The 24,457-nt window shown below is 40.3% G+C and overlaps 1 protein-coding gene across 4 annotated transcripts in view; it reads right to left on the bottom strand.

Moving 5' to 3' along the window:
• The window catches only part of STARD13 (StAR related lipid transfer domain containing 13), a 294,079-nt gene that overhangs the window by 98,550 nt on the left and 171,072 nt on the right, over window positions 1-24,457 (bottom strand). The window contains exon 1 of one of the 4 annotated variants that reach the window (XM_027651047.1): window positions 18,570-18,823. The exons of the other annotated variants lie outside the window; for them this stretch is intronic. Coding sequence (XP_027506848.1) covers window positions 18,570-18,738 — 169 coding nt within the window. The 5' untranslated portion in view covers window positions 18,739-18,823. Of the gene's footprint in view, window positions 1-18,569; window positions 18,824-24,457 lie in introns of those variants that run through there. 4 annotated transcript variants of the gene reach the window in all.

Here is a 24,457-nt window from a genome sequence, read left to right as displayed (position 1 = left end):
GAAAAAAGAACTGAGAGCACCTTGAATGAAACAAATCATAGGAAACAAGGAAATTTTCCTGATGCTAGTCTGGTAGTGTCCCTGTAGGGTCAGGTTGTTGCTCAGAACAGCACATGACCACCCAAACAGACTTCTAGAGGCCCACCTTGAGTTCCTCTCTATTAGGGAAGCTCTATTAGTGCTGCCTTGCACTCTGTCCTGCTTTCCCAGCTGCTGTGGAATTTGTACTACAGCCTCCCCAAATTACACCACTTGGGAACATGCTATTTTTGCTCATGAGTGTGTCTGCACGAGTGTTCATCTCTCTGATTTGTAAATGTGCAGCAAAACAGGCTCCCAAATATAGAACTGTGTATTTTTAACTACAGTGGATATATAATGAAAACATTCCAAATCTGTGATTTTTTAAAAATGATCAGCTTATGGGCATATTTCCATTTCATTTTGTTTACAGAGTAGGGAGGCAGAAGGAGAAGAAAAAAGGGTGAAAGGGGCAACTGTGCAAGCAGACTCTGTGCAACAAAATTAAAATTTGCATAAACACTGAAATAAAATGTACATAAACAAAAAAAAAAAAACAGAAGATTTTGTTTAGACAGCTTCTTTTTAATGATCGGTGATCTTATGCACACTACAGTTCTCTCAAACATGTAAAGGCACATTGTTAGCATACTTTCTTAGCAGATTTGGAGGAGGTAGCATGTGTGTATTGTGATAAGGAAGGGGAAAATACCAAAATGAAAATAGCAGTTACAGAAAGTTATCTCTGTAGGCAGATGCAAAACACAGGGCCAAAATCTGTGTTGTTATTTCTTATGGTAGAGAGTGATAAGGCAAGAAAGTAAAGCAAACAGAGAAGAAAAATCAGACTAATAGATAGATAAGCAATTAAATAAAGAGCTTAGACCTGTTCTGAATCTCTGCATTTCCCAAACATGCTCAAGAGCACTATGATATTACTGGCACATTGCAACCTCCTACCTGCTGATTCACATGAGGTCCCAATATTTTTCTTTATGAATAATGTCAGAAGAATCTGGCTTTCCTTTGCCTGAGCACTGTGTGCTTTGCTTGCACTGATCTCTCTTGAAATGTCAACTTTACATTTCCAATATCCGCAAAGAAATTAATAATAAAAAGATATGATCTGCATTTCAGAATAAGACCTTTAAATCCTTTAGCCCTCCCAGTTTCTAGGGAACTTGTGTTAAGAATGAAAGACCCTGTTTAATAACTGTTTTCCAATAGTAATCAAGAGACTTGCCAACATCAGTGTACCACAGATAATAAAGGTAGTACAATTAAGCAAGGGAAAAAGGGATTTTATCCAGGACGCTTGTAAACCAATGTGAACAACAATTTAAAATATGTTCTGTGCATAAACTTGCCATGTTTTAATTAGATTTCCAACTAAGATACTCTGAAATGTCTGTTTAAAGTAGTTCTGCTAAGTTATGAAATAAGAACACTTTAGAAATGTGCAAATAAATCCAACACACCCAGCTGCTTTTTACTCTCTGTCTAAAATTGCTTCGGTAGCTACAGGCTTACTTTGCTTAATTCAGTAACACTGCTGATTGACATTAAACTGAGCTGTCCCATTCCTCACTACACATTCTTACCACCTATCTTGTAATAAAATCATACAAGCACAATCTTTTGGGCAAATAACCTGATACAAGTCATCCTGTAGTTGCACTTTTACCAGACTCGATCCAAGAGAGGGGAGTGGCCAGGAACGAAACCAGGCCTTTTGGCAACAACATGCATTTCAGCTTGATTACATGTCCAGTGACATTGCCCAGAGCAGGGGGCTAAGCAGTGAGCTGCTCACTTCTCCAGACCAGCACCCAGATTACAGACAGTGCTGCAGAAACAAGTCCCAGCCCTTGCCCCACTTTTTTGAAGACTCAAACCCATTACTAATACTGCTGTCAGTACAAGAAATTTCATTCAGCTCTTCAATGAAGATAATTTTGACTACAGTTTTAGCTCAGTTATAAGAGATGTTACAAGCTGTAGTCAGGGATTGCCCCCAGGGTGCTCCATGCCAGCTACCAGCCCTGACTGATACCATCTTATTAACGCTCAGAGATGTTACGCACCTGATGGCTGCCACATCTGTCACCTTACTACTGCCATGCTGGTATCTTTGCCAATTCCTTTGTAGGAATTTCACCTTTGTAGGCGAAAGGTCTCATGAAATAAATAGTATTACTTTATTGCTAGTATGCCTTTTGTATGTTCTTCTATTCTGGAAAGGCAGTGGGATCTTGTGTACTTGAACACAGTGTTGGGACTCTGGAAATGTAACTCTGATTTCGCTGCTCTGCTAACATCTATCCTCCATCAAAATCTCTGAGCTTTGCTGTGTCCATCTTCTTCAAATTGCAGAAACAGCTACAGATCCCGTGTTACAAAGCTGCTACCAGAGTTTTCAAAGGGTGATGAACACCGATCGCTTCCACTTACTTCAAGGGTTTCAAATGGTCCAGGGAGGAGAGTCAGGGAGATTCAAAAAACATATCTTTAAAGTCATGCTTTACTTTGGAAGCATACAGCACCACTTATAATAAATGGTAAGCTTAATTACTTCTGCTAGCCAGTGGGAACTGTTTCTAGTTTTTGATGTGGTACAAAACACACCAATTAAGAGGAGATTCTAGTGAAAGTTTTCTAGGTTTTCCAGATGCAGAATCACTGTGGACTTCCTATAATCTAAACTCCTTCAGTTTTTTTAAGTCAAAATACTTTAAGGCAGTACTTCAGAGATGCAGCTTTTTTTTTTTTTAAACTGAGTCATTTACTTTATTATTAAAGCCAGTAAAACTATTCATCCGGTTAAGCTAATTCCTGCAGTCTGGTAACCCTGATCATAAAAAAAGAAATCTGTAATGGCCTTTGGCCTTTTAAACATTTCTTAGAAAGAGTAAGCAATTTTTTATATGTTTGTTATCCAGGATTTTTATTTTTCCTGTACTGATAGGAACTGGGGCAGAGAATATAAATAAAAGTAGATAACAATAACTAGATGCCTATTTTTAGCTCCAAACTCTTCTGTTTTCATAGGAATAACAAAAGCTGTGTAGATTCATTTTCTTATATGTACATCCCTGCAGTAGACCTGCATGTACTTGCCCTCATTTACCTGAGTCATATTTATAATCCTGGATAGATAATGGCAGTTTAAATACAGCTATCCGTTGCTGCGGGCAGGAATAAGACTCAGAAGCCAGACTGAAAAACAACTTCTGATTCAGCATCCCTAGATACTTTTAGTGGACTCCTCTCCTCTATCTCCTGCAGTAGTGACAACAGTGACCTCCCTTGTCTATCTCCTTACCCCTCCTTTGCCTTATATTTGATTTCAGATGTGGCTTGTTCAGCTGCCCTGCTGGCATGGTCTCACCTCGTGTTGTACATGGGAAACAAAGATACTGGGAAGGGTGGAACAGACCTGCCGCTCCCCTCTTATCTTGCCCTGTATCTCTCCTTTGCTCCGTATTTTCTTGGACTAATCTGCAGCTCCTCAGGCTGGGATAAAACAATTTAATTCAAATGGCATCAACACATTGGACTTGACTGCAGACACATTAACAGCTTACCAAGACAAATCACAACTAAACAAAGCTGCAGAGTCAGTTTATTTTTCTGTGTTTTCATCCTATTTTCCTTTTTAAAGACTGCAGAAGAATCACAGGTTAGATTCATTCAATGAATTATGAACACAATACTGCGTGTACTGCAGAACTGGAAGGTCTACTGAATTTGACTTTGCAGCATATTGCTTATGGCACAGAACAGTGACATTGGAGGTTCTGGTTCAATTATCTGTGCTGATGTATATTTATTAATTTATATAAAAATGAAGAAGACAGGAGTTACAAGTGAGAAAGGTTTACTGTCGCTTGTGCCATAGAATTGTGGGCAAAATCTTGAACTTGTGTCATTCATAAATACACCTTAAGCAATGGGCTGTTCTCTGGTGGTTGTTAGGAAAGGAGACAGAACAAGAAGGCTTGTCTTTAACTTGGTCTCCCATAGCATCCTTATAGTCAAACCAGGTAAGTGAATGATAGGTAACACGGATGACAAATGACTGGACCATTAATCTCATAGTTTGTGATCAGCAGTACAAAGTCCAGCTGATGGTTGGTTACTAGCAGCATCCCTCAGGCATTATACTGGGTTGATGTTGTTTAATGTCTTTAATAATAACCTGGAAGATGGAATAAAGGGCACTCAGCAAATTTGTGGATGATACCAAACTGGGGGGAAGTGGTTGACATGCTGGAGAGCTGCTCTCCAAAGTGACCTTGATATGCTGGAGGAAGTGGCTGACAGGAATCTCATACCATTCCATACAAGCAAATGTGAAGTCCTGCAGCTGGGATAACCCTCTGCAAAGAGGCAGGTTGGGGCCAACTGGACAGGGATGGCCCTTGCAGAAAAGGACTCCAGGGTCCTGTTGACAACAAACTGAACATGAATGTGCTTTTGTGGCCAAGAAGACCACCCTCACACCAGGCTTATGTGCAGGAAGAATGTAGTCAGCAGATCAACGTATGTGATTGCTTCTCTCTAACCCACACTTGTGGGACTACAGAATACTCTGCTGTGGCATACCACAGCAAGCCCTGCAGAGGGCTAAAGCACTTGACACAGAAGGAAAGACTGGCAGAGGTGGGATTGTTAAACTTAAGAAGAAGAGGTTAAGGCTAGGAGAGCTTATTGGTGGCTTCATCTACTTAACAGAAAAGCGGAGTGAGGATCTCTTTAGAGGTACACAACTGTAGGATGAAAGGCAACAGAAACGAGGTTGCGGAACTTTAAATCCAATTAGACATAAGGGAAAAGAAAATTCACCATGACGGTTGGTCATGATGAATTGGAAAATTGGTCACTGGAAAATTCAGCATGGTCAGTTGGCCAGAGCAGTTGTAGAAGTTGTATATCAGTCCTTGGATATACTCAAAACTAAACCTGACAAGATTCCAAGCAAGAGCTGTCCCTCCTCTGAGCAAGAGCTGGACTGGATGAACATCAATGTCTCTTCCAACCTAAATTATTCTATGCGTCTGCAAAGTCTTTGGTCATGATGCCTGGGCAGTTCTGTTTCATTAAAATTTTGGAAGGTTTAATAAGATTCAGTGAATCAGACTTATCCAACAAGTAGTCACGGTTTCTGAACACGAGACTACAACCAGTCGTATTTCTTGCACTTTGTGGTGTTACTGTGATGCTCCTGCACATATTATTTGTCTTCAAACTAGAGCTATTTTGTTTAAGCACAGTGCTTTTCTTTCCTGTACAGCTGGTGTGAAGACGTTGTGCAACCATGTGAACACAGCCTGAGTAAATGTCAGCTGATTCCTACTTAAAACTAGAATTTGAACTATATTTCAGTAGACTATAGTTTGATTAAAAGTAGATTGGGTGAAAACTCAAGTCCGAAAGTCAATAATCTTTTCAGCAAAATAGAATTATTTGGAGTCTGATGCATATCTTCAATCCATATTGAAGAACTTCTTAAAATGTCACGAGTCCTGTCTGCTGAATGTAACACTTCCCTCCAGGTTAAGATTCACAATAGCAACCATTAAATCTCTGTCAATCACTCGTGAGCAAGAAATGGTCTAAAATGGCATTGGTGTCAACAAAACATTTTACAGACTGCCTAACACCTTTTGTACTTACTTTGTCAGTGCAAAATTAAAAGAGATAATGGAGAATATAAGGTAACGCAAAATCTCATTAATCACAAATTTTCCATTTTGGAGAAGATGCAGGCTCAAGATACACTGGAAAAGAATCTACTCTAGATACGTGTCTTTCTAAACATTCCTGAAGCATAAATGTTGCATGTATCACTTGGTGTCTCAGATTCTGAAAAGCACATTAATGTCATCAAAAAACCAAACTCTGCTAAATTATACAGTAATTTGTCTGATTTGACAACAGTCACTGTCATAAAGATCTCCACTTCTGCTAATAGAAGGATAACATGTAAAGATTTTTGTTTAAATCAGCAAATTAATTTGTAACCCTTTTACTTGCAATAAAGTTGTAGTAATTGTTATTCAAAGGCAGAAAGTAAAATTTTACACCTATACAAATGCTAAAATCATGACAACAAGGAATTTGAATTTTTTTAATGCATTGTTAAACAATCATCACAGTTCAGCATTTTGAACCCCTGGTGCAAGCTATTTGCACCTCTTACATGAAATATTAATCATGGCTTTAAGTAATTTTATTGTAGCTTAAACAAAGAAGTGAACCTAAATTCAATATGAATTACATCAGTAGTTAAGTATCTAACACGAAATTGTCATCACTATAAATCTATTTTACATTTTACAATGATTATTTAAGACAGCTGAGCCTCATATATGCTGAAAGAGTATGTCAGCATATAGCAGCTGCTGATAATAACCAGCATGTGTTGGCAAGAGCTTTTTGTTTTCTGGAGATAATTAAAACTTGCTATAGTTTTCCAGCTGCTACACAGTCAATAAGGAACACTCTAAAAAATGGGTGGCATATTTGATTCACTTTAAATGGATTGTGGCCATCTCTACTGATTATTCACTAAAGGCAATTATTCTACAATTTTTTTCATATGTTTTCTAAAAAACAAACTATCTGGCAATAGTTTGGACCAGAAAATTTTTAACTGTCACCTTCAAGTGCTCAGGAGGAAGAAAGCATTCTACTGAAAGAAATGTTTTGCTGAACATGAAAAGATACACATGCAACTACTTGCATCCTTATCCTTAAAATTCTGTGTACTCTGTATTCAGATTGTATTTTAAAAGCTCTCTTTTTTGGGATCAGCATGTTTTGGTAAAACTTTCTGTTCTCAGAAACATTCAGCAGAAACAAACGGAGCTCTAAATAGCCTTGCCAGTTTGGGGAGTCAATGACTCTGCAGGGCTACACAGAAAATGCCAATAGCTTTATACTGATCCTCATTAAAGGCTTAAGATGGGGGATTTCCAGGACTTTAGACCACAGTCTTCCTGTAGTTCTCAAGTAACATCATACCTGGTGGCTGGTGAAGACTATCTTCCTCCTTGTACAACAACTTTTAGGCACCATGCCCAACAAGAGTCCAACAGCAATACAGGATCTTCCTTAAACAAAATCTTCCACACAAGTGTTCCAAAACGTAACTTTCTAGAACAATGCAACTTCAAAGTTCTGAGACATTTCTGATTAACATGTAATTACTTAGTTAAAATTAACTAAGCAAATGGTTTCTTCAATAACCTGTGTGTGCTTAGTTATTAAAAAATAACTAGTTTGAATTGAAGCTCTGATGTCAGGCACAACCAGTTCGAAATACCATTACTGTCAGGGAAACAGGAAACATTCCCAAATCAGCGCTATGATAAAGTAACATGCACTCTTTTTTTCTGTATCACATGTTTTGCAGGCTTCTGTTTGTAGAGCCAGTACAGAAGATGATGGCTTGAGGAACCCTGGCCAGTGGTTCTAACTGAAGGCTATCAGAGAACCCATGAACTTTCTGGAGACTTTCTGGAGACCAGATCCCCTGATGCCAGAAAAGTGCAGACAGGAGTCCTATCAGAATAAGGCAAAGAAGGATGGTGACATGATAGTTCCATGGGGCAAATCTATTGATTTCTGTACTTTCTGAGATCTTAATTTCTATATAAATCAGTTTCATGACTACAGAACTGTATTTGTTTCACAACTCTAAGAGCTGACGGGATATTTTGCAGAAAAACAAGGGTAGACTATGGGGTTTGGTGCTGTGCAGTCTGGGTGGATGAGAAAATTCTGGGTCATTGGGATTTCCAGCAACAGTGAACTGTTGACATCTTTGTACTTGCAGTGCCTAGTGCTCTCAGAAATCTAATTTTTAGGCTTATGCAATTATATAAATATATATACAAATATATATAAAGATATCATAGAATCTATCATAGAATCCTAGAATGGTTTGGGTCGGAAAGGATCTTAAAGATCATCTAGTTCCAAACCTTCTGCCATGACTAGGGACGTCTTCCACTAGACCAGGTTGCTCATAGCCCCTTCCAACCTGGCCTTGGACAGTTCCAGCGATGGGACATCCACAACTTCTCTGGGCAACCTGTTCCAGTGTCTCACCACTCTGACTTGCAAAGAATTTCCACCCAACATCTAATCCATACCTCCCTTCTTTTAGTTTAACACCTGTTTGTCCTATCACTATCTGCCAATGTAAAAAGTTGCTTTTCTTTTTTTTTAAAAGCCCCCTTTAAGTACTGGAAGGTTACAATGAAATCTCCCTGGAGCCTTCTCTTGTCCAGGCTGAACAGTCTCATATCCATATATAAATATCTATAAACAGACAGACAGATAGATAAAACCAGGTAAACTCAGTTTCTATACCACAGTGCAATCAGCCAAAATGATCCGACTCTGCTCTTGTATGTATCCACCTGACATCTCATGTCCATGCACCTGAGCTCCATCCCCCCATAAGCTTGGCTGCCAGCAGTGACAGAGCCACAGCAGTACTTCATGGCTGGGTTTTGGTGCATGTGTTGGGCTCTAGGCTACCCTCTGTGCATCAGGAGTAACCTCCTGGACTAGCAACCATGGGAGGTAACAGTGTACAACATGGTTAAAAGGAATGTAAGGGACCCCTCCTTGCACCTCTCACTGCTCTGGCTTTCCATGAGCACCTAGGGTGCAAACTGGTTTGCACTCTCTGACTACAAAGATAATACAAATAAAGGAAAAGGAAATAAATTTCCCTCAATAATAGCCCAGTTTTGTCACCCAGCTTAACTACTCAGCTGTGGATGTCAGAGGCCAGATTGCAGCCTTGAAATATGGATCATCTGCTTTGTCAGTCTTAAAATAGATTTCAGAACCCGATATTAGATAAAATAAGTATTACTGGAAAAAAATGTAATTTAATTTTTTTTAGCAACTGAAATTGTTTCCTTTCAAACTTCAAAAGCCAGAACTAATGAATTGATCTTCAGATAAGAGGCTACTTGAAATAATAAGACTTTCAGCAAATAACACAGCCATTATGCACCAGGGAGCTGAAATGCTTATTATGCAGTTCAGTGAAAACTCAAAAGACACAAAGCATTTGATATGACTGGCAGCAGCCCCATCTAAAAATAGCTCTGCATAAAAGAGAATTAAAATGTCACCGGAAAATGTTTCCTTCCTTTAGAAGCTGTTGGTAAACAGATCCTTCTTAATCTGAACAGACAACTGCCCCCTGTGCAAGTGTGCAAGGGCACCCCATCGCCTCTCGCTAGTACCTATGGTCCTTCAATGAGGACAGAAGGGCTGTGAGCTGCTGGGGAGGGATGGCCTGAAGTATCTCAGAGGTGAACTGCAGCCACATATTTCCTTAGGCAGCACCACTGACAATGTCTGATAAGCCATCAATGGGATGAAGACAGCTCTGGCTTTTGGCACGAAGCATTGGACAAAGATACAGCAATCCTGGCCACGAATCAATGCCAGTATTATTTGATCTAGGCTACAGCACTCAGGCAATGGTAAGAAATGCAGCTTTTGCTGCTATGGCTCAGGTTTTGGCAAGGGTGTCTAGTTTGAATGATAAAACAGTTTTGGAAAAAGTATTCTGAATATCTCAGTCTGTTAATTTGGAAGGAGCTTTTAAAACAGATATAGGCTGATGCTTGCTGAATTTAAGAGACAAGAAATTCCTTTTAACTCTGGATAAGACCTAGGCAGATTGCCACACTTTTAACGAAGTGAAGCTGACAGAATGGCAGTTTTAAAATGTCCTCAGAAATATATACAAATATAGCTGTAAAAATGAAAAGAAAAAGGAAAAAAAATTAAAAGCCAAGGACTTACTGCGTCACCATCTGTGTCAAGCATTAACTTTTGGATTTTACATTATCCCCCCCCAGATAAACGTTTGCAGGAAGAGAAAGTCATTACCTCTGAAGTTACAAAATGATTAGATATTCAGCTGCCGCCATCAGATGCAATTAAAGACACAAAACTTAGATTCATCCCACAGAACATTAAAGTTTGCCAAATATATTATGAAAAAGCCATATTGTGCGGCTCTGAGAGTCTTGTCCTGTCCAGACTCCCACTCTCGTATCAGTTGGAGACTAAGGAAAACTAAACATTCTGCTGCTTCCTGAAGCTAAAATGATGGAAAAGGACTGTGCATTTCACACAAGTCTTACATTTATACCATTCAGGTGTTGGCAGAGATACTGCTTCCTTTTCAAATCTAGCGTCATCTTACATCTTTGGTCCCTTTTCAAATATTAAGTCTTCTGGAAGGATGCTCAGTGATGCTGCAGTTATTGGGACAAGCAGTATGATCTAATTATTTGGAGTGGTCTTTGAAAGTTCTGATCTTACACAGATTTGGGATATTGATTTCAAAAGTAGAAGGATGGGGTTGTGGTTAGCTAATATGAACTGTCTGCTGCACAGTATGAAATAATGAAAAATACTGAAGCAGTTGGCAGAATTTACTTCTGCATTTTTGCAGGAATGGCAGTTTGCAGGAATTTGGCAGTTCATGATAGGATACATTTACTTTTGCGTAATTCCATCCGAAACTTCAAGCATTAAAAACTGTATTACCTTTTTTTCAGGGCTAATACTACAGAAACTTTAGTATTAGATCTTTAGACCTTGTGAGCAACGTTTCTGCTCACTTTGCACCTTCAGTGGTAGTGGCAAGGGGGGTTACAATTACACTCCTAAACGAAATACAGTGTGATACTCATTTTTTGGCCAAGTGGCATCACTCAGCTCATGTACTCACTACCCATGACTAGTCCTCTCTCCCATAAATTTTGTCTGGGCTGAGCCAGCTGGAGAAGCCCAAAACAGAGCCAGGGAGTCATCTGCTCAGTAGACCAGGGTACTTCAAGTTCATCTCCCACCCCTTTTATTTAGCAGTACAGACATGCCCATTCAGACTCAGAGGGACATTTTACTGCTGTACCAATACAGGAACATAACGTGTTAACACCGAACATCTGCAAGCAGAAGCTTCTGGATAATAATGTTGATAATGTACATTGGATCAAATGGCCCAAAGGATGCATGCAGTAAGGAAGGGAAAAGAACTATTAGAGATCTAGGGCAAAATGACGTTGGTTCAGCATGTGCGGGGGGGGGGGGCTGGAGAAGGAGCAGCTCCTTGCAGAGAAGTGTTACAGAGGAGTAAAAGCTGCACCATCATCCTCACTTCTGGACCCATTCAACCGTAAAGGCTGTACTGCCTTTCCTTAATGCTGAGGTTGTCATATTTTCCTGCAAATGTGATTACAAGAAGGAAGCTGAGAAATCTCCCAGAAAATGGCAGGTCTGGCAGATGGGGGATGCCAGTGTGTGTGTTTGTGACTAAAGAGGATGAAAGCTAGAATTAAATTAGAGATTCCAATTTGAACTTACTGCTTTTATCCATACTCCTAAATGACTGAAGTGATGGAGAATTAGAAACAAGCACAGCACAATCAATAAAATAAACAAACCATGAAAGACACTAGTGACACATTAAGGGGGAAAAAAAAATCAGATACCCTTTAGGCCATTAGGACTTAATGACAGAGATGGCAATAAATAAATACATATTTTGGTTCCAAATCCTGAAAACTTTGCTCACGCAAACAGACCTTCTTCCAACCACAATCTGATTAAAACAGAGAACAACTACTGCCAAAGGCCTGTAATATTTAGCTCATTAAAACAATACCAGTTGACATTATTAGGATGTATTATTCTGCTCTTTTAGTACAAGAGAAGATTCATCTGAGTAAGTTGCAAGACTGAGTCCTTCTTTGGCAAAGGACTTCGAATGGAAAGCAAAATGTCTGGTATGTTCCAGCACGTTATTTACTTAAGACATGCTGCACAGCCGATGTTTTAAACTTCTCCATGTTCACCTAACTAATCACAAGGACAGAAACTTTTGCTCATCTGTGTAACTATGTTAGTCAAAATCCCATGTATTCTGAGCTGCTTTGGAGCGATTGTTTTCTCACAGCAGAATTAAACTCCTCAGTCCTGGAATAGATGAGAGATGAAAACCCACAAGATATTTTCAAAGTGAGTCACTCACATCCTTTTCAGCTAAATCATAAGACTCCCAAGTTCTCCGAATCATACTGTCTACTTTTCAACAGCTTCTAAATAGTCCAGCTCAAGGTGCTCTTCCACTCTGTTACGGTGTGCAGTCAGTGTTATGATAATTTGCTCTAGTAAGGTCAGCTGACCCATTGAACTGAACCTGAAAGGGGAAACTCAACAGGGTTTTAAGCAAAAAGTGCAACATGAGGAATGAAGATGAGGGTTTACTGACTTGCCCACATTTAAATACCTGTAAAATGAGTATAAATAAGAAATTACAAAACTACTATAAGTTGGATCAAGCTCACAGGTCATGTAATTCATCATTTTGCCCTCAAAAGCGACTATTACAAGGTGTAACAGACTCAGCTATGGACAATTGTTTAATAACTTAGCTACAAGGGTCCTCTTTGCTGAGTCCCTGAGGCACTCACACACTAATCCAAACATATGTGATGCTCTATATGAAACAGATCACATGTTTAAATGCAAGTAGAAGTCTCAGAATATCATATGAAATGAATAAGATAAAACCAATAACTATGGCTAAGATACTATCAATGACTTCATATCTTACATTTTAATCAAAATAAAAAATACATAACTATCTGTTGCCTAGAAAGAAAAATATCTGGCTGAAACCTAAAACTGCACATTTTTTTAATTAACAGTTATGGTGCTCATGGTACAAATACTGCACTCTGTTTTCAGTGATTTCTGTATAAATACAGACGTAAGACACTGAGTAACAAAAGTGCTAGGTACTTTTTCTCTTAATCTATTTTTGTGAGTTGTTTCTATTTTCTTCTGTTACATAGCATTTCATATACTGCAGTGACTTATCACTTCTAAAGTTAAACTAAAAAATACTGCAATTATTATTACTCTAATGATTCATTTATTGAGCATATATCTTGCATTTATTGGCTTAAACGTCTTTTAATATAACTGCCTCTAATTACACAATAGGATTAATGTGAAATTCAGTATCCTCAATGATCAATACAGAAGATATATAGCACAAGTACAGCTGCTCATTTCACCACAAACAATTTCAAAACAATAAAGTCTCAAGGTAAGATTTTACCTTGGCTCAAACCCTGCTCTAAGTGAAATTGAGAGCAAAAGTCCCCTAACTTAAAGGAAGAGCCAAGATTTACTTCATGGTGTCCAACCTGCATGTGTCAGCTGAAGTTTCACTAACACTTTATGGTTGTGAAACTATATGGCCAAAAGCGGCCACTATTATCATTGAATTCAATCTCCAGTACCACACAGGCCACTTCCTGATACATATCACACAGGTATTTGTTCATAACTTCAGCTTTTGAACCTCTTTGCCAGGTAGTGGCTCCAGTGATGGTTCCTCCCTTTCAAATATCCTATTGTTTATGAAGCATAACGTTTTAAAACTTTAATTAACTGGACTCCACTCTTTTACTTTTTTTTTTAAAATATAAACACACCTCAGGGCACTTTGAGTTTATAAACAACATTAATTGAAAAACTCTAGTTTTTCCAAGTCCAGGGCTAAGGACTTGAGGAAAGAATGTGTAAGGAAGAAAGGATGATGGGGAAGAAGCTTCATGTGACACAGGTCTCAGTTTCTAAGGGACCTTCAGATACCACGTGAAACAACCAACCCAAAGATCCCTCTGCTGTAAGCACACGTCTGCCCTTCACGTATCTGACAGAGGAGAGGGTGATGGACCATGTCCCAGCTGAGGTCTGCAAGGCAACTCTGCAGCTAAGGATGTTCCTCCTGGTACTCTGGGCCACGCCAGTCCCAGCCCTGTCCTTTCCTGTACACCTGGGCTGGAGTGCAGACACAGAGACACTGCAGACACAGGCAGAGGCACCAGGGGCTACCTTGACTTACTGGCTTGCAAGCTCAAGAGGCAGTATATCACTGGTACTGGTCAGAAATTACCTGATTGGGGGTGTTTGTATCATTACCACCAAGGCTGAATCTTGGTTAACCTTTTACTTTCCTGGGTTCAGAGAATGGGGTTTAAATATATGTAGGTAAAGCGGACAGAACATGAGAAATACTATGGTTCAGGTTGTCTGTACAACTGTACTTTATCCTCTTTGTATGTCTGACCAAAATGAGTGTCTTTAATTTTATAATTGTATACCATTTCCTATCCCGTAATCCATACCTGTATGCATGAAGAATTTGATCTGGGCTTTTTTAATGCAGCCTATGACTCCAACATTTTCACTTACATGACTTCCTTGTTCTCCTTTTGAATATGGGAGTATATTACAGCTTGTGGTAGACTAACAGTTAAAATTTAAGTCACCTAAATTGCATAATTTTTTTCCAAGTCACTTGCATACCTCTCTAACACCTTCCACAAACAGTACTCATGCTTAGAAAAAGAGAAGAATAAACTCCAAATGGAAGACTATAAGAGAAAGAAGTGTATTTGCTTGTACTTCTAACACTCACTCAAACCAGAAAAATCCAGGTGACACAAAGATAACAGTACACATAAAAGATCAAAACCGAACTTACAACACATAAGAGTATAAAACATCTGCTGAGTGCTGGACAGTTTGCCTTGAAAAGGTAAAGTCTGATTTGAGATCACTCCGTTGAACAATTTTTCTCAACTGCTCTTGCCTGTGGACATAAACTGAGACGAGTCACAGAGCATTACGCACTGTGGGCAGGAATTTACTCACTGAGAATAGGAATTTGTCCTATTTTCATTTTTTTCTTCATATTATTTTCTTACTAAACGTGCAGACTAAGAATCAAATCCTACTGCAGATGCAAGGCAACATTTCTTTACCAGTGACACCTAGCTATGCTGAGGTAGATGTGGCTTCGCTCACCTTGACTTACACTCTACTTCTACTGCACAGTCCATTTCAATTAAAAGTTTTCAGAGCATGGCCTTAATTCTTCACTACTTTTTACCTACAGCTACTTTTTGTATTTTCTGTTCTGCACTGAATTTAGCCACGTACTGTGAAAGAAAAAACAACTTTGTGACTCATGTAATATAAATTCTTGAAAGTCACCACTATATTTATTTAAAGAAAACATGAGTAATCACTAATGAATTCTCATACAGTTACTGCATACACAGTTTGAACAAACACCTCAGACCAAGCATGCTACACCCTGTTCCTTTATGCTGAGGCATGTGTCCCCTTTAGCGTGGAAACTAACGGGCTTATGGGGCAAAGGGAATCATCAAAAAGATCACATTTTGAAAATACCAGTTTAATATCAGACAGATAATTACTACTCACATTTACACGCCACCTCATAATTCTGCCTCAAGGAGTCAGTGGCGTACATGAACCAAACATTTAGGACTTTCAAAGTATGATCTGATTGAAATAACAGTCTGGTTCCTGTCATTTCCCTTGTGGTGATTTTCTTTTTAGAACTGATTAAATAGTATAACTCCTCTAATGATTCATTTAGTTTATTTTTAACTAACACCAAAGGAAAATACAAAGGAAGGCTTTTTCAGCAAATGTTTTTTTAAAGGAGGAAGAAAAGCTGTATTGCATGATAGGATAGAGAAATTTAGCATAGTTTAGGATAGTGCATGCAGCTAATGACTGAAAACATAACAGTATATGCAACACTTTGTATTACACTGCATTACTGAACCAGGAATGGAAGCTCTGACTGCTTTACATATTGTAAATTAGATACCTCGTGATTTTGTACATCATTCGTTTAATTAAGAAAAAAATATCCCTGATGTAAAATTTTCAGTGTTTCCTACTATGGGTGCCTCCAATCTGAAAACCAGCAACTGAAAAATATCTGGGTAAGAAGTAGAGAGCAGGTATTCAAACAAGCCCCAAGGCATCTTATCATTTAAACATGTGGCAGATCTGTTTTCAGCAAAGCAATTAACCAGGCAGGATTCACCATTCTAGTGATATTAAAAGGTAGGCTGGATGTTTTTCTAAACACATGCTATATACAATTCAAATTATTAGATTGAGAAGGTGCTAACATGAGAACTGGGGTAGCTGTGTTCAAACACTTTGTCTTAATAGCCTTAAAATGTATGATTCAAATATATAAATTCAAGCAACTAAATAATGATTTACAACATGCTTTACTCAACTAGAGGACTGAAAGCAAGTTTTGCTTCTCATCTTGCATCTCCTGATCTACTTTTCAACACATTATCAATAAATTCCTCTGTGGCACTCCATTAGTTATGAATCCCATTTGTCCACGGGGTAAAACTCATTTGCCTCTAAAGGAGGATACTTCCACCCACATTACAGAACTCTTCCAGTGCCCTTTGGGACAGGGACTGAGACTGGTTCAGTACACTCACACTGCCTACAGTCTGAACAAGCCAACCACAGAGGGTGACATGCTGACCCAGCAAAACCTCGTGGAAGTCTTGTGAGTGACTGATGGGTCTAGGTTTTTCATCCAGAGTGTAAACTGGAGGTTTCAGATTGAGTTATACTAGCTAGACTTATATTTTCTGGTATTATTAACACAGCTATTTGTATCAAAATTATGAGTCATTACTTGGGGCTCTGTAGAAAAAAATGTGTTCCTTGGCTATGGTTTTGCACTAGATGTGTGTCTCCCCACATATCTACTTGTTGGCAAACATCAGCATCTATCTGCACACACAATTTCCTTATTGCTAATGAACTGACACTTAACCAACAGTGGATCCTGTCTGCAATTTAACATCAACAAAAGAAATGAAGGAAGCAACAGTGTATTCTCAGTGATCCAAAATACACATATATTTCATCTACTGAACTGTAATGTGCATCACATCACCAAGGTGCTACACAAATATAATTTCCACAGATCTGTGCATAACAGGTTGGAAAGCTGTAAAAGAGGAGCAAAGGTCATTCACCACAGACTGGCCACCCATGCAACAACCTGCAGGAAGGAAAGCTACAACTTTGAAACTCCTCACTGTCCCACCACACAGCCCCCCCCAGTCTTTGCACCACTGGGAGGCTTCGGCAGCCCTGGTTTTCCCAGACAGGTTATGGGTTACAAGACGGAATGTTAAACAGCACCATGACAGGTAGAAGAGGTGTGTTAATCCACCATATCCTCAGTTGATGCTGCTCGAACATTAAGTTGGTACTAGCACTGCACTGAAATAATTTTCAAATAAACCTGTAGAGAAATAAATTACCCTTTCTTTCCATTCAATTCAGGCTGTACACTGGGTACACAGAATGACATAATATCCTTCCTGAAATCAGAGCTGCAGTGAGGACCAGTATCCTTCAAACACGATCAGTTCCTGAGCTTGCCTTGCAAATAACCATGTTTTCCTAATTGCCACAGAAGTGATCTTTTTCATCTTTTTAACCCTGGCCCAAGAATTATGCATTGTTTTCTTTATAAATGCAATAAAATTTCATTACTTTATCCCTGTACTTCTGCCAAAACTTGATAGCCACGGATATAAAGAATCTTACTGGAAAGAAACACACAGAAATAACCACGCCATTTAACTGCTGCAGGTCCGAAGCTCACACCAATTTCTGTGATATTTGCCAGATATGACAGTACATGATGTTAACTCTACTGCCCACCCCTAGGTAGAAGAATCCAACACCTTTTTGCAAGCTGTCAAGAAAGCGACTGTTATCTTTAGGATTTTTTTTTTACATGACATTTTTCTGCATGTAGGCCCATATCCACTTTGGAAACTGGTATTCTTGGAAACAGGATGCCATATAGGACTATGATCAATACAAAACTATCTATTAATTTGCTTTTTAATATGGAAAAATCTGTACAGTTGGTTAGGGTTTTTATCTTTGCATTAGCTATTCTGAAGATGATTTTAAATTGCATGCACAGGCCAAAGGATTTGTTCTGAGGCCAATCTGCATTTAGCTTTAGTGCCATGGATATCTATTCAGAAAAAACAAATGAGTATATTTGTAATGACTACCTTGATAACTGCTTAAGCAGCTGCAGAAAGCCAAGTCAGAAATTATTTTTAAGGATGCCTGACAAGTTTTCTAACCCCCTGACAGTTTCCCAGTTGCCTTCTTCCAGTCACACTGGACTTCTGCTTCTTTTTTAACTGTATGACCATCTATAACCACAGGCATCTATAACCTGTAGCAAGTGGAGCAGATGTACTGGTGTCAGTAGTTGCTTGGACAGTCAGAAAAGACGAACTTCAGCACCTAAGCTACCACAGTAGTTTATGATTAAAAGGTAACTTAGTTAAATAGCTAATCATGCACTAGTGTTTGTCTCTTGGCTGTCTCTCGGTGTATGTGTGCATGTGTAGAAACAGAAAAATGTGAATGACTACTTCAAACTCTGATTCTAGCCCAATTAGTTTGGAATAGCAAAAGGAAAAGAGCCTGAAATACGAGGCATTAAAACCTTCTCTCTTACGAAACAGGAGACCTGTAGACCTTGCGCCAACGCCAGGCAAAGGAGCGCTCCTGACAGTAACACTCACCTTGCTGAATTTTCGTCACTAGCTGGTGACGGGCGAGAATCCTGCTGGTCCTGTAGGGAGGGCGCCGGGCTGGCTGATCGCAGCGCCAATACAGCTCCTGGCCCTCGGGAGACACCGCGTTCAGGTAATAGCAGCCCGAGCCCGCGGCCCGGGGCACCTGCTTCAACATCTCTGCTCCCGGAATCCCGCCGTCCCCGCTGCAGCTACTCCAGATTGTAATCAGGGTAATGAGAGGAGGGAGGCAACAAGCCCAGGGAGCTGCAAAGAGTGAGCGCTTTAAACGAAAAAGGAGTGCCAAGAGCTACTACAACTCGGGATTCCGGCTTCTCCCACATGATCTGCGTGAGCCAATCGCTCCCGGTGCAGCCTGTGGAAGTGAGTCTGTGGAGCGGGACAGCCAGCCTGCCCCAGCCCCGCACAGCCTGCCCCAGCCCCGGCAGCCCCCCGGCCGGCTGGAGTTCACCCAGCACGGAGGGGCTGCACCGGGCCACTTCGGAAAGCAAAGAAAAAGTTGAAGACGCTCGGGAATGCGTGTTTTAGAGTATGCAGGGCTGCTGAAAACCTTTTCCTTCTCTTCTCTGTGCTGCCCAGCTGTTGACTCATCTCTGGAGATGATGCCCTCACTACTTTTCTAAAAATCATACCCCTGTTTGCCAAGAAAAAGTTCGTTTACGGAAGGGCTGTCTGAATCTCCAAATCCGTATGGTATAATGAGCAGTGGAATAAGTGAAGCCCTTGGGATGAAAAAAACACCTAACAGCAGTCACTCAGCAGTAAATAAAACCCAAGACTCCCTAACATTAATGCTACCAAGAACTGGTCACAGCCTGGAAAAGGGAAAGGGGATGGAGAGATTCTCTCTTCTTCAGGTTCCCTGCCATAACATCCTCTTTTTTTTTTTTTTTTTTTTTTAACAGGCAGAAGAGCATCTCTTTTCATTCAGTCCTTACATATCAACCACTGAGTTTGCAGAACATGCCATTTCTTTAGTTAATCATATGGAAACAGAACACTGCCATTTTTATCAACAAGTGGGCAGCAAATCTGAGTAAAAATATATAAAAAATGCCCTCCTAGTCGAATAATTTTGCATTTTATTTTAAAATATCAACATTTTGGTTTAAGAAACCCCTAGTGTAAGATGTTTTCTAAGACTTATAGGAAGTAATTTCACAGCCCTGGAGATCAGTTTCACAGTGTCACAAAACCAGAAATGACAGCGACTCAGAGGGCTCTTCCACCCGCATGGCTGAACAGGCTCCTGCCAAAACCCGCTTGCAGGAGGTAGGGCAGCAGAAGGCAGAGATGAGGCAGCAGGTTGGCCGGCTAGCATGGGTCCTGCATGGCTTAGGAACCATGCTGCCACCTCCATGCCTCTTCCCATTAGGCCAGTGTCAGGCTGGGGGACTGGGAGCTGACAGCACTGTTGGAGCAGCTGCAAGCCCCAGGCAGAAGGGGCTCAACCCCCATCCCAACCCATGGGGGATCTTGACCTCCCCAAAGTCCACTGTGACATCCACCTGCAGTGACAATATTGTCTGAATCCTGTTCTCCAGCCTTGAGGCCAACAATATGTCACAACATGCCTTGGTACAGTGGAGCTCTCCTCCCACTCCCAGTCTCATGGCTGTCCACCAGGGCAGGGCCATGAGGTGGCACTGCCTGGGACCTGCCCCCTCATAAAGGACAGGGTCAGGCTGGCTTGCAAGGGCAGATGTAGCCACCTAAACGTGAGAGAGGAGAGGACAGTTCTCGTCACAATTATTCATTAAAATTTTGCTCCATGAAAATCCCTTAGGGCAGGATTTTACTGCAATGCAGTCCATTCTCATTATCCCTTATGAATTTTATTCCTCATCAATGTGGGACTTTTGCAGTGCCATAAAATGGAGAAGTATCATTCCACATACTAGAAATTTAAAATGAATGCTCTAGACTGAAAGCCTCCATTACCTGTTTTTACCATTAACAGCACCTGCAAGTCCTGTACATGCTGTTTGTTGCCTCACGTATGGCTGCACCATCTCCTCTGAAATTCTAAGCAGACTTCAAACTCAAAAGATACGGCACCACTACCACCTATATTCCCAAACAGGGCTTGTCACTGGTAGCCAGGGAGTAGGAAAGACTGGTCTCCTCTCTGCCTTGCTGTGCAAAGAAGAGAGGCAGATTGCTTCACAGGTGTGAACAGAGAGAGCCTGAACAGAGGGGAAGGTATTGTTTCCCTTCCTACCCTAGCTTGCCAAGCCAGTCTGTCAATCACTCTGCTGCTGCTGTCTTTTCAAGAATAATTATCCCAGAGACTTCAAAGTGGCAATGATGGGCACAGTGTTTATCCAAAGAGACATTACCTCCATGCAGGGAAATTCTTATTTGATTAATCTACAGTTCTTTCATCTAATTCTACTTATACAGTGCTACTGCTAGTGAAAAGCAAGTATTACTATTCATACTATTCTGCTTAGATTTTCGTAGGTATTTCTTTTTCTGTTGGAAAATGCGTTGACTTTTTCAGCTAATGGGAGTCTGCATTCTTCCTTGCAATATTTCCAAAGACTAGGAAGAAGTTTAATAGAAATGTAATGCTTCAAAAACCAGTCCAAAGAAAAAAAAACCAAGGCAAAAGCCTGAGTAAGGTACTGACTAGCGAACAAGTCTATTAAGGGCTCAAGTTCAGTTAAATGCTTATAACAGACAGCAAAGCACCAGCCTCAGTGCCCCTGTGGCTGCCCATCCTTCCCCACCAGAAGGTAAGACAACAGGGCAGAGGTGCCCTCCCAGCTTCCTCAGCAGCTCATCTGAGTGGCCACAAAGGGCAGAATGAGAAGCCTCTGTTTCAGGGAAGTGACTTTCCCTTCCTCCCAGACACAAGGGTCCAAACAGAACTTCAGAGCTGGAGGGCTGCTCCAGGCTCGGCGCTGCTAAGTGCTGCCTGTGCCGAGGCTGAATTCTTTGGCTTTAGTCCAGTACTTGCATAGTAGTCAAATAAAACAAGAAACAACAAGAGTTAGCTGGTCTTGCAGTACATGTTTGAAAGCTCCTGTGCTTGAAGTTGTGCATGGTGGAGGAAAGAATTAGTCCTCATTGCATACTTTTAAAATGACTGTCTCCTTGTTTGGTGACTGACTTGACACTCACTGTTTATTTTCAAAAATGTGTCATTCAAACAAGGAAACCCCTTTGGCCATCAGCCTCTCAGACAAGAAGTACTACAGAAGTCTAAGTTGTTATATAAAAGCACTAATTAATATTTCAGTCTCAGTCTACAGACTGTTTCTGGAATAGTTAATAGAGCAACATGAAACTTCATGTTAATGCGTCTCATAAAAGCACTTCAAAATAAAAGCTTCCTTGTGCATTTTACAAGGGCTACAGGGGAGCTCCAGCACACACCTGAAATTGCTGCCTGTCACTACAGAAGCACAGCCCATGAGATGACAACCCAACCCCATATTCCTATGTTGCGACTGATCCGTCCAGGAATGGAGATTCCTTCATAAAACCATTATGGCTGGAATTAGTGGTTTTTAAAATCTGAATCAGAAATGTCCACACTTACAACTATAGTGTAAAAACCACATGTCACACCTAACATGACAATCAGTGACTTGACGGATACTGAAATATTCTGGAAGATCAGGAATCTTTACATAAAAGCTTATTCATACAGCACAGCACTACTGACAACTGCAGGGTATAACTGACAAAGTCAGCTGAAGGAGTCATACTCTTCTCTGTATGCATTCATAGGCAGAACTGCAATACTTAATTTTCTGTTCATTGATTTTTATGTCTCTCTGCCACCTTTTCTTCCTGAAATTGCATTTGTTGTGAGAAAAAAAGAGCAAGCTATTGGCAGGAAAAAACACCCCAGGGCTACCCATATACACTGAAGTATCGCAGGCAGTACTTGAGATCTGCTTCCATTTCACTGAGAGCAGGGTGATGTCATCAGCTGGATAACACAGCGTGTTGTACTCCAGAAATGCTAAAATCTATTGGATATCAAACTATGTACTTGTGACTGGCTTTTCTGAACAAAACAATAGTGTTAGTTTCTGCACTCCTCCTTGGTCTTAAGAGTGTTACTCATGAAGGCACGAGGTAATGCTACAGATAGTGGGGTAGTTGAGGGTAAATTGAAATGAACGGCACTTTCCCACTTGTATTCCTATAACAGAACTGCTTTCTTACATCTTAGAATGCACCCCTTCCAGTGAACTGCGAGACAGGTCCATGATGCTGTACCTGACGTGGAGTTCTTAGGGCTTGGATTGAACCTGTTGTTCTCACACAGTAATCAGCCACTTGATCTTCCTGCAGTGACCCATTTTCCTTTTATTGTTAGTTGCACTTATCTTGTTATGTCATGTCTAAAATTAAATGCCAACTTGATGGCTTCTCTTCATTTGAAAGCACTGGTTCTATGAGAACAAAACAGCTTCCTATCCACCAGAGGAGCACAGTTGTTATTAACATTAGTGACATGTAATTAGAAGAAGCAGGAAACTCTTGTTTTGAAGTCACAGAAGAAAAAAAATCACACGTCTGCTTTTAACTTGCTGATCTCTGGATTCCCTTCTATAATTCTGCAGGTAGAAGAATACTTCAGTTTGCTGGATATAGACTAACTCCAATATCCTATATATGCAATATATCCTGCATTGGATATTGAAGTCCTATCCACATATCTCTATCCTATATTTCTTACTTGTATCTGCCTTTACAGATGCCTGCAAAGCAACTCGTGTTAAGAACAGGCAATTTCTCCTTTCTGAAATTTAGGAAGATAAAAAATTCACATGCAAGGAATCCAAAACTATGTTTAACATGAGGCTTTAACTTACTTCATGGGTTTTGAATCCTATCTCTGGGACCAGGACTTTTAAAATCAGAAGTTCATTGCCTGCTGTTTAGGAAAAATGTTTTATGTTTGAACACAGACATTTGTTTGAAAGTTGTTTGCTAGGACTACTACAGGCTGCAAACTAATTTATACAGGGCATGAAACAGCAGTGTCTCCAGAGCAGCCAGAAATGCTTCCCTCTGACTCAGCGACACTTTGACTGTCTTCCTGAGGCCATGCTGGGACACCGAGGCTCTGCAGCTCATCTGGTGCTGCCAGGAATCGGACTAGGGCAAAAGGAAAATAGTTCATGCGAGATTTCTACATCGCCAGGAAGTGAGATGGAGACGGCTAATAGCCACACAGTGTTACAACAGAGGATTGTTCCACTGGAAAGCTGATACTGATGTGTTCTGGAGGCAAGTCAGCTGCTATGTCAACTGTCTGATAGTGAGTTTTAAAAATGAATACTGCTACCCAGGGCTGCTTCTTATATATGAGAGACAGGCTTATACGCACCCTTGAAGATAAACTTCAAACCAGGAGACGGAGCTTCTGAATAGTACATTATATTCCTTTCCTCTGTTCTAGTGTCCCTGTTCCAGCATCAGAGGACTATCCATTTGCATTTTAAGACCCACATGTTCAATGGATAGTACTGCTACAAAAAATACCTCCTGATTACAAAAAGCATCAGTGACCTGGCCAAACTACAAAAGGCAGCTCTAATACAAGCAGAAGATTAGAAATTACATGCAGGCTCAGTACAAGAATAGTGTGTTTTAGGGCACAAAGGATGGCAGGGAGGTGACTGACCCACCAGCCACCCAGGCAAACTCAGAAAAATAAGGATACATTCAAGAAGCCAAGATGATGAGAGTCATGGCAAGAAAGCTGAAGTGATTCCTCTCATCAGTTCTCCTGTGGAGAAGCTCAGGGATGTTCAATAAGCAAAATGAATAAGAACTGATATGAAAAAGGCTCCTCCAAGATCCTCTACCAACCAATCATAATGAAGCCTACCACAGATAAAAAGGAAAAT

The sequence above is a fragment of the Corapipo altera genome, unplaced genomic scaffold, assembly GCF_003945725.1.
Source record: "Corapipo altera isolate COAL_440 unplaced genomic scaffold, ASM394572v1 0, whole genome shotgun sequence".
NCBI lineage: Eukaryota > Metazoa > Chordata > Aves > Passeriformes > Pipridae > Corapipo > Corapipo altera.
This window is presented reverse-complemented; position numbering and strand designations above follow the sequence as displayed.